The following is an 11,392-nucleotide window of genomic DNA, read 5'->3' as shown; positions in this document are numbered from 1 at the left end:
GTTGAATCCCTTAACTTTCCTTATCTCTGTAAATAGCCCCTTGGCTAAACTCTCTTGAATCAAGCCCTTTGCATGTGCCATCTTTTTCCTTCTGGCACCCTGAGGTAGTGAATGATGGGGCTTGTGAGACGAATGCAACAAGTTGAAGTGACTCTCAGATTTAGATTATTTGCTTCCTAAAGGACTTTAGCCTTTTCTGGAATTCTTTGTTAGGGCACGCTCTGTCCAGATATTCACCATTGAAGTATTTGCAACCAGGGACAAAAATGACTTCTTTCAGCTGTCATTCCTATGCTCCCCTACCTTTTTAAGTATTGAACCTATCCCTTAGGTCCTACACCTGAAAACCTTTTTCTACATATTAATGTCATCATTGTACAGTGATGACACATCAAACAGTGAAAGAAACCCTAAGTTTGTTTTGAAAGAACTACATAGGTAGCCCGGGAACTTGCGTTGGAATCTAAAACCACTGTGTGCCCTAGGTGAAGTAACTTCTCAGGTTGTCACCTCTTTCATCTGTAAAAGAGGATTTTTCAAAGGCTCACCTTTCATGGTTTTGTGAGGATGATTTAAAACAACACCTAATGAAGCATTTCTTTTACACCATACACTCGCTTTTATCATCTCCCAGTTCTTCCTAATCTTGTGATTTTGAAATTTGGTGCATCGTGATCCAAATTCCTTACATCACAACTGCCTGATCAGCTGTCTTCATACCACCCACGTCACTCACGAGCGTGTCTGCAGCCTCTCACTGACTAGGTCTGCATAGTGGGGTCTTGCAGCCGAAGCCACACACGTCTGAACATCAGGGAATCCCTTCTAGACTCTAGTTTCAGGCAGGAACGAACAACGTCTTAAGAAGGTTGCAAGCCAAGCTCACTGCCGGTGAGTTGGACCTGACTCACAGCGACCCCCTCCTTGGCTTTCCAAGGCAGTATCACTACGGAAGTATATTGCCCAATTTTCTTTCCGAGGAGTGGCCAGTCGGTTTGAACCATCAGCCTCCCGGTTAGCAGTCAAATGCCTTAGGCACTACACCACCAGAACTTCAAGAACGTTACTTGATCGACTAACGAAGGCAGGCTGCGGTTGTTTCTCCACGCACGCGCAATCGCTGCCTCGTGGCTACCCTGCTAAGGAAGGGGGGCTGGCTCGACGTGCCCACGTTCGGGCGTGCTGACGTTCCCATAGCGTGCTTCCAGACTAGCGTCTGTATGCAGTTGCGGAATCTTGCTGCACTGTCGGGGGAGGTATCCTGGCAGGAAGAGGGTGGGGCTTTTGGCTAGGCTGAGGAGCGTGCGCTTTCCTGCTGAAGAGGGATAATTTTCCTATACGGGTTCTCTGGCTCTAGGTAGATTTATGCAAGTGTAGCCATCGAGTTGCTTCTTGAGTTCCGTTTGTCAAAAGCATCTTCGCTTTGGTTGTACACGCGCAGGCTTACGGCAGCCACTCTGTTCTGTCATGCCGAACTCGCGGACCAGGCCCCGCCGAGGCGCCGGGGGCGGCACCGGGCCGGCGGGCCGGAACGAGCTGGTGGCGCAGTCCTTGCAGAGCGCTGAGCATTGCCTGGGTGCTCGGGACTTCGGCACCGCCTATGCTCACTACCTCCTCGTGCTCAGCCTGGCGCCGGAGCTCAAAGACGATGTTAAGGTACCTTTCTTTTCATTTGTTGACAAAGCTTCCGTGTGAAAAAAAAAGAAAAGAAAACCACCACCACCAAAAAGGGGGTGTGGGGGGGGCGTTGGAAGATAGAGTGCGTGGCTGGAGTTTGCTATTTTTGCTGGTTCTCCCTTACCTTCTTTTATTCATACAGCCTGCCATTCAGGAAATTCTGTCGGTACCACTTTCGAAACATATCTAAATTCTCATTAGCTGGTTTAAATAAAGCTGATCATTTCTTGTCCGACTATTGCTGTAGGCTCCCAACTGGACATTACAGCAGTCTTTCACAATACAGCTAGCGTGAGCTTTTTATAACAAAAGGAAAATGATGCCATTTCATTTCAAAGTTTCCGTCTCACAAAAGTCCAGTCTTTTGTATGGTAAAGGAGGCCTCTGGTAATCCTCTTCCTCCCCCTGTATTCAGTACAGACTTCTTTCTGCCTCGGGGCCGATGCACTTGGGTTTATGGTGTGTAGAAGGAACGGGTTTCAGTAAATGAATGAAGTTTGCAATTTACTCTAAGCTTCATTCCATGATGCATTCTTTAAGCTTCAGTTATTGAGTTATTAGTCACTGTTACTCTATTGAAATGTACTTTTTTTTTTTTTTTTCCTTTTAAATGTTAGACTCTACATTTCAAAAAATGAGTTTGCTTAATTTTGTGTTCAGATTTTGGCCGCAGGTTGTTTTACTTTAATACGTTGTTTCTCAGGCTTAGCAGTCAGACCTTAGTTTAATTTGTTTAGATTTTTATTAAAAGTTGAGTCAAATGGCAAAGTTGATTCAGATGATTCTCTTTTGGTGAGATGTTTGTGGCTTACATTTAGTGTAAATATCAGGACCAGCTGGCCTACTCTAGGAGAAGATGATAAACTGTATTGGGATGCAGCTTGCTGTTGTAGGTGGACAGCAGTAGGATAATGTATCAATCTAAGTGCTGTTTCCTCAATTATTTGTTCCTTAGTTTCCTCTTTTATAAAACAAGGCTAATACTCTTTATAGGTTTTTAGTGTGGACTAGAAGAGTATCTGCAATTCCTATTGCATTGCATGATACTCTGCTGCAGAACAAAGTCCATATTCTTTTGCATGGGCCCTTTGCAAAGATCTCTCTTTTGTCCTATTTTCTGCTACTCTCCCAGACCCTCTATGCTCAAACTCCAGGCATACCAAGCATCTTACGTGTAAATCCCTGATCCATCTCAAGCAATCTGTACTTTTTGCCCTGGTATCCTAGAATCTCTTTAATTTTAGTTTCTCCAGTGAACTCCATAAAGATGCAGTTTTAGATGTCATTTTTTCTGTAACCTTCTTTCCAATGTGTTGCAGTGTGGAGAATGGTTGGAGGGAGGTGAGATTGGAATGAGCCTGACAGTGAGAAGGCTATTGCTGTAGTCCAGCAAGAAGTTATGTGGTCATATTATATTAACAATAGGGGTGGATAGGAGGTGAGAGATTCAGAGTTGTTTGTAACTGTGTTTTAGCTCCAGCAATTTGTGTACTGGTTGTTCAAGAAATAGTTTTGAATTGAGCTAATTTTCAGATGGGTCGGAGTACAGTCCCTGGAATTGAGCTAATTTTCAGATGGGTTGGAGTACAGTCCCTGGTTACGATGACTAACAGGAAGTTGGATTTTAGGTGTCTGGGGTTCAGAGGCCAAGGGTCTTGATTGGAGAGAGAGATGTGGCACTTGTCAACACATAGGTGATAGTTGATACATTGTGGTTGGATGAGAAAAGAAAAGAGGATTGAGGACCCCTTGTCTGTCAGTTTGTTGTACTGTGGTGGCTTGCATGTTGCTGTGAGGCTGGAGGCTATGCTGCCAGTATTTCAGATATCAGCAGGGTCACCCATGGTGGACAGGTTTCAGTGGACCTTCCAGATTAAGACAGACTCGGAGGAAGGAAGGGGCCAGCCACTTCTCAAAGAATTGGCCAGTGAAAATCTTATGAGTAGCAGTGAAACAGTCTGGTATATTACTTAAAACATAGAAGCCCCCCAAAAAAGGGTAGGTGGAGAACCAGAAAAGTGTAATATGGCAGCTGAGAATGGAGACAATTTAGAGAAGAGTGGTCACACTGTCTAGTTCTGCATATTATTACCGACCCACTACCATCAAGTAGGTGCCTATCATAGCAACCCTTTAGGACAGAGAAGAACTGCCTCAGGGTTTCCAGGGCTGCAAATCTTCATGGAAGCAAACTGCCTCATCTTTCTCCCACAGAGCAAGTGGCTGTTGGGTTTGAAACACTGACCTTTTGGTTATCCAAATGCTTTAACCACTATACCACCAGAGCTCCCTATTATTGCCTAATAGGTGGTAAAGTTCATTCGTTTACACATTTGTTTATTCAGCAAACAGTGCCTTTGAAAGCCAAATAAAATGTAAGGCAATCAGTTCAATTATAGGTAAATTCCATTCTCTGTGGAGTTTTGAACCAGCATTGTGTTTATGTTATTGACTAATTCACTGTTGTTTTTTTTTTCCCCTTTCTCTTTTACGAAGGAAACTTTTCAGTATACACTCTTCAAATGGGCTGAAGAGCTTTATGCTCTCAATCGAATACAAGACTTACTTGGTTGCTATGAGCAGGCCTTGGAACTGTTTCCTGATGATGAAGTGATTTGCAATAGTATGGGAGAACATCTCTTCAGGTTTGAGTGATTTCAGTATTACTTTTTAAGAGTTACCAGGAATAAATCATATATTAATTTGAATAGGGAAAGGTTGACATAGAAAACTGTTAACTACAACAAAGGATTGGAGAAATGAGGAATGGGCTATTAGAAAGTAAAGAGAAGTCAAAAGAATATAGAAATGATACATATAATATGTAATGACATAACATTTTTAATATTATATAGTATACTGCACTATGGTTGGGCAATCTACTTCCGTAGTGATACCACCTTGGAAACCCAAGGAGGGGTCACTATGAGTTGGGTCTGACTTGATGGCACATAACAACAACAACAACATTCTACACTATAGCCACTGTCAGTTGCACTTGAGATAGTTTCCAACAAAGATTGAGTCATGGTTCACAGGATGGCAGAGGAATTGGGCCTCTGGAGTGCCAGGGAAAACTTTGTGCTGGGTGTGTCACTGGAGGCAGTCTGTTACAAAAGAGCCAGTAGGGTAGTGCTGGGGGAAATTGCTGACTACTGGGTGCTGCGGGCATTTGGTGATTGAGGAACCCTGGAACCCTGAGCACACTGGAACGAGGAACAAATGCCTTTCCTCCTGCAGTGTCTCTCTAGCACTTTCTACTCACAGGGGTTAACATTGTTCCACCTGGCAAAGGAAGAATAGTAGAGCAGGCACAAAGTGTGAATTTGATAATAACACGGTTAAATAGCAGTTATGTCGGGTGTCCTCAAGACTACCCTTAGTTTTGATAATTTTCTCACAAGTCTCATAATAGTTGTATGCTTCATTATAGTGAAATGATACAGAACAAAATCAGCAAGGGGAAAAGCAGATGGGGCAAAGTCTGGAGGAAACCATGTGCAAGGTTCTGAAAGTCTCTCCTCATGGAGTCACATACCAAAAACCAATACCAAACCTGTTGTCTTTGAGTTGATTCTAACTCATAGTGACTATAGGACTGCCCCCATAGCATTTCTAAGGCTGTAAATCTTGATGGAAGCAGACACATATTTCTCCTGCAGAGTGTCTGGTAGTTTTGAACTGCTAAACTTTAGGTTAGCCAAGTGCTTGAACGACTCACTGCACCACCAGCACTCCTGGGAGTCACATACAACATGCTTTATTGCCCCCAGCAAATGAGTTGTGGCAAGATGTGTGACATGTTGCCAGGCAGGCTAGCTCATTAGACACTAGTCAGGGTTTTTATTGAGGGCTGATCAAATGAGCACCCTCTATCTGACATGTACCAAAATTCCAGACTGCCAGAAGTCCGGCAGAACCAGATGTCTGGCATAAACCACATTGTTTGTACAAACAGGTGAGGCACATTGAGCTGGTCTTGTCAGTTAGGATGTTGGGATCCTTCCAAACCCAAGGGCCAAGTTTGTAAGTGTACCTTGCAAAGGATAGGATTGTTAACTCTTTCTGTACACTGGCACATGTGCATACAATAATTCTGAGAACATGCAATAAATACAAGGAATTGTAAAAGCATAACATACTACCGTTAGAGATTTTTATTTTAATTTAAAATATGAATGCTTCATTTGACATGACTCTTGCCTTTTATTACAGTGTTGTCCCCTGTTACGAGTTTTAGAATGTCTTTTTTGCTTAATCCGTACCATAATGGATAGTCTGATTCTGCTTCTTTTAAAGTGGACTACATTGTTTAAAGGGCTTATGAAGCAATAGGAGTACAAAAGGATTCGGCTAGCTTAGTTCTTTTCAGTGTGTGGTCCACACACTGGTGGTAGTCCACATGTTACCAGTTAATGACAGATAAGTATAGAAATTGGGGTATGTCCATCAATTTGATATTATTGTACATCCAAGCATGTTATCAGGGAATTCTCTCATTGAAGAGAGTATAGGCCGTTGAAGAACTCTGATGTGGCGTGAGCTGAATACTACTCATATGTAATAGGATTCTATAGAACTACAAAGGATTCGATGCTGTAGTAATGAGTACAACTGGCATAAACTGGTCTGGCAGCAATACAACTGACTCTTGATGACCATTTTACTCCGCTGGTGACAGAAAAAGTAATGTGGGCAAACTAGAGAAGACGCTGCTAGCTACAGACATTGGTTAGTATGTTTTGCAGAGGGAATGGTTTTCAGAGAGCATTGGTAGGTAATCTAGTGAGTTGGTTCAGTGGGGGCTACTATACTTCAGTACAATAGCAATTTATAATCAAGTACTTGTTAGTGTTCTGGAATGCATCAGTATAGTAGGAGTTTAGAAAAGAAAGAAGTCATTGAGGATAACATTCTTCACAGATGATTTCCTGAAGGAGGTGGTCCTTGAGTTGGGTAGGATTTGGGGTACTGGTGAAGGATTACCAGGCCACATCAGTGGCATGAACAGAGGTACTGCAATTGATAGCACAGAGTTGAATATTTTGCCTTGTTATTTTTTTTTTTACTCTAGAATGGGTTTTAGAGATGAAGCAGCCGGGTATTTTCATAAAGCAGTGAAGCTAAACCCTGATTTCAGTGATGCAAAGGAGAATTTTTACCGTGTTGCAAACTGGTTGGTGGAACGTTGGCACTTTATCATGCTTAATGATATGAAGAGGAATATGATTTATAATGCTGCAATCGAAAAGGCAGTTCATTCGGGATACAAAAGTGTTCTGGACATTGGAACAGGAACTGGAATACTAAGGTTTGTTGTAATTGTGTTTTAATTCTGTATACATTTAGCTGTATATTATGTAATGTAAATCAAAGAATTTACCAAATACAGAAATTTAGCAATGGAATTGAGAATTAAAAAGTAAGTATTTGTTGCTTCTCATAATCTTGTTAGGGTTATTCATGCAACTAATAATGTTGGATTTTTCACTGTAACTTTACTTTCTCAAGATATAAGTACTAAGAAAAATTTGGAGTGATTATTGAAATTTTGAATAATGATTTTTAGGAGTAATTTTTGTATTATTCATCTGGTGGAATCTTGTTTTCTAAGTTAAAGATTCTTAGCTTCACGTCTGTTTTGTTTTCTTAATAGGGTAAATGTCATGATTTATTGTATGATGTGCTTCTAGACGAAAATGTTCATTTTTTTATGAGGAATGATTAGTGGTTGGATCAATTAAAGAATAAATGGGGAAACCTCATCTTTAGACACATAATTGGACAAACACTAGTGGATTATTTTTTCTTACTGGTGCACTTTTTTTCCTCGTAGCATATTTGCTAAAAAGGCTGGAGCACACTCAGTGTATGCCTGTGAGTTATCCAAGACCATGTATGAACTTGCCTGCGATGTAGTGGCAGCAAACAAGATGGAAGCAGAGATCAAACTCTTACACATGAAGTCGCTTGACATAGAAATTCCAAAACACATTCCTGAAAGGTATTCTATTAATTAATTTTAGTGTTTATAATTCACTATTTTATTTTAAAAAATCAGACTACTTGCATTTCTAGCCTAAACAAAAATATTAAACTCTTATTTTGGCATTCAACAGATTTTCATAGTAAGGTTGTGTTCTTTATTTTAAAAAAATAATTTAAAAGTCTTGAGAATTTATAGTAAGGGATTTAATAAATTTGACCTTTAGCATATTGCTTTACATTTGTTAATCTCAATGTTCTGGTCATAAAAATGGCTAGTGTGTCCTATGTGGTCAATAACTATTTAAAAATTGTACTGAAAAATAACAACTGAGTAGATCAGATCAGGCTGGATGGGTTTATTTCATTTTGTGTAAATATTTTGGCTAAAATGCAAGCTCTGGGAAGTATCAGCTGTCAATTTATTTTGTCCTGGACCATTCAAATAATTGAAATATAATATCATAAGTCTTGGTTTTTTAGTGTGTTACCTCACTGTGATCCATGTCAGAAGATGATGGAATTATAAAGTTAAAAGGGATTTAAAAATCATCTAGTCCAACACGATCATTTTTGAGACAGTTTTCTCTATGTAGCACTAGCTAATACTTTTCCTGGGTGTCTGTCTTCTCATTTTAAGTTGATATTTACTTCAGTTTATAGATTGAAAAAGGACTTTTTTGGATGCTTTTGTCATTTGGACTGTAGCTTTTAAAAATACCTTCCTTGGGGACCAGGTTTGCTGGTCCAATAGAGCCTGGTGAAACCACTGAGACTATGGCCCCTAGCTGCCCTTCAGGTCTGGAATTGAACCCACACCTGTGGTTTCCAGCCAAACAAAGAACAGGCAAGTGAGTTAAACATTTACCTCAAGTAGACACACACCCTGGAGAGAACAATCATGGGAGAAGGAAGGGCTGCTTACGCACAGGGAGACAGCTCAGGGCGCAGAAGAGTATGGAGGGATGGACACTGGGAAGAGGTAACTATGGGGAGGAAGTGGGAGGGGAGCTGTTGCATTGTAAATTTTGGTCAATGACATGAGACAAAGTATATGTGAACTGCTGTATGAAAAGTGAATTTACTCTGTAAATCTTCACCCAAATCAAAATAAAATTTAAAAAAAATAAAAAATAAAAATACCTTTTTCCAGTTATGTATTAACTTATGTATACATAGTGCTTTATGCTTTTCAACCGTCTTCACATTTGTTCTCATGAAAGAGGTCCTATTAGAGTGTTAAGACGGATATTATTATACCCATTTGATAGAAATAAAGTGTTGAATCAAAATTAATTTACTCTGCATTTTCTCACAATACAGAGTTTTATTCTGCAGTTAGTGTTTAAGAAGGTCTATTGAATCAGGAGATAGAGATATCAGTTCAGACTCTGTTATTAATTTATTTTGACCTTGAGCAAATATCAAGGCTTCAAGATGTTAAACTAGATGATTTGAAATATCCACATCCTAAATGTATACAACCTCGATATTGACTGTTTTCTGTATATATAATATTGGGCTTAGGGGCTATGGGGTATATCAAAATAGTTCCTGCCTTTAAAGCACCTGTAGTCTTGATTATTATCAAGATAAGGAATATTCATTAAACTTTTAATTATCTTTTAACTGCATAAATAAATGGTACTGATAGTTAGTGCCAAAGAAGTTCAGAGAGAGGAGAAATTAGAGGAGAGAATGGTTGGAAGAGAGCTCTGTGGACAAGGCTTTCATGAAGACTCAAAGCTAGTGGATAAAGCAAGAGAAGTGACAGAAGAGGACGACATACAAGAGACGAGCACTATAATGTGGCATCATAGAAAACGGAAATGAATTTTGACAGGGAAGGCTTCTCACCTGCATTAAGTGTTATTCATAGGTCAAGGAAAATGAGAACTGAGAAAGAGTATTCATTTTGGTAAAAGAAGGGTTGTCAAAGGTAGAGTATTTTTGTGTTGAAGATAGAAAGCCATCATTAAGGAGGGAAGCTGATAAAGGTAATGGGTATGAACCACTTTTAAGGATTTAGGCAATGAAAGAATAGTGTAAGGAGGCAGCAGGACCAAATGAGGGGTGCCCCCACACATAAGCAGAAGGAGCCGGTGGAGAACAGAGGAGCCTGAGGAACGTTGGAGTCAAGTTCTTCGAGATTAAGTAATGGTTATTAAGAATGAATTGTATTTGAAAATTTTCCATATTGACTATTTCTATAATACCCTCTTCCTTTCTCTTCTCTCTCAGCTTTGACATCTTTATATAATAGCATGATACTTTACTTACATATATCTTTAAAAAATCATTCTATAGAGTGTCCCTAGTTGTAACAGAAACTGTCGATGCAGGTTTATTTGGAGAAGGAATTGTGGAGAGTTTGATTCATGCATGGGACTGTTTACTTTTGCAGCCAAAGGTAAGCATGAAGACACTTTAGGAATCCATTATTTGTACAGATATGTCTTGAAACCCTAGTGTATTTACAAAGCAATATGAAATGTTTTTTCCTTCATGAAGATATAATGCAAAAACCATTTCAGAACATGTGTGGCTGGTGGTTCAAACCCACCAGCCACTCCTCGGAAGATGCGGGCAATCTATTTTCATATAGATCTCGCCTTGGAAACCCAAGGAGGGGTCGCTATGAGTCAAATTGACTCGGCAGAAGTGAGTTTGGTTTAAATGAGGTATATGGGCAAGAAGTATTCCATTAATAAATTCATAGGATTAGAGGTTAATTTGTGGAGGGATTGATTGTGACGTCCTTGAGTAGGCTTGAGAAAGAGGTACTTTGCAGCTTTATAGCCCTCACAGCTTATGTTTTTGCCATGTTATCAAGAGTTTGTGGTGGTACTGGATTTGGTATGGTTGGTTAATGTGCTCATGAGTCTACCCAGAGGCTCCTTGGAAGAAAGGCCTGCTGATCTGCTTCTGAAAAATGAGCTGTTGAAAATTTATGGAACACAGTAGAACTGTGAGTTAGAACTCAGGTTCTAACGATGAGTTAGAAGCGCTTAATATCAACGTGCAGTGTGGTGGAATGATGATTTTCGCCCCTCAATTAAAATCATACCCAATAACCTTTAGTTCTGTTCATCTTTATAATTTTCTTGTTTACTTCTGTCCTTTCTTCGTTCATAGTTTAAAAAAAAATACATATATGTATACACATACACATACAGCAATGAAAAGAAACTTTTTAAAGGAAAAAACCCCTGCTTATCCTTATTGTTTTAAAGTTTTTCTTACTGTCCTAGCTTGTCATCATATACACTTATTTTGCATAAAAATAACTGTATAGTTTTTACCATTGCATTTTTAGACCAAAGGTGAAGATGGTGATTGTGAAAAGTATGGGAAAGTTATACCAGCAAGTGCTGTTATATTTGGGATGGCAGTAGAATGTGCAGAGATAAGAAGACATCATAGGTGAGTGACTACTGTTTTAAAATAGTAATTTATAAAATATGTTTCAAAGATTATTTAGTTGAATACTTACTTGCATAAGGATTTGTAGTTTCCCGGCCTTTAAATTCATGATGTTTACTCCAGTCTCAATTATTTTTTTGTATATATTTTACCTTGTTTAAAATTACAATTTTGAGATTAAAATTATCTTTTTTTAGGGAAAAATCAATTTTGATTCAACCTACTATCCTTTTCACACATGGTACATTTCATGTGGAAAAATATTAAGACAGATTTTAGGCAAAATATAGCAAAAATTCAATAAAAA

At 39.3% G+C, this 11,392-nt stretch overlaps 1 protein-coding gene across 1 annotated transcript in view; it reads left to right on the top strand.

Moving 5' to 3' along the window:
* The first annotated feature begins 1,467 nt into the window (after nucleotides 1-1,467).
* The window catches only part of PRMT9 (protein arginine methyltransferase 9), a 39,296-nt gene continuing 29,371 nt past the window's right edge, over nucleotides 1,468-11,392 (top strand). Inside the window, exons 1-6 of the mRNA XM_007953805.2 lie at nucleotides 1,468-1,656; nucleotides 4,174-4,322; nucleotides 6,752-6,988; nucleotides 7,514-7,681; nucleotides 9,970-10,072; nucleotides 10,979-11,085. Of these exons, the coding sequence (XP_007951996.1) occupies nucleotides 1,468-1,656; nucleotides 4,174-4,322; nucleotides 6,752-6,988; nucleotides 7,514-7,681; nucleotides 9,970-10,072; nucleotides 10,979-11,085 (953 nt within the window). The remainder of the gene's footprint in view (nucleotides 1,657-4,173; nucleotides 4,323-6,751; nucleotides 6,989-7,513; nucleotides 7,682-9,969; nucleotides 10,073-10,978; nucleotides 11,086-11,392) is intronic.

Source organism: Orycteropus afer, unplaced genomic scaffold, assembly GCF_000298275.1.
Source record: "Orycteropus afer afer isolate SDZICR_OR568_19922 unplaced genomic scaffold, OryAfe1.0 scaffold00415, whole genome shotgun sequence".
NCBI lineage: Eukaryota > Metazoa > Chordata > Mammalia > Tubulidentata > Orycteropodidae > Orycteropus > Orycteropus afer.
The sequence above is the reverse complement of the archived record's forward strand: the minus strand, read 5'-3'. Positions and strand labels throughout refer to the sequence as shown.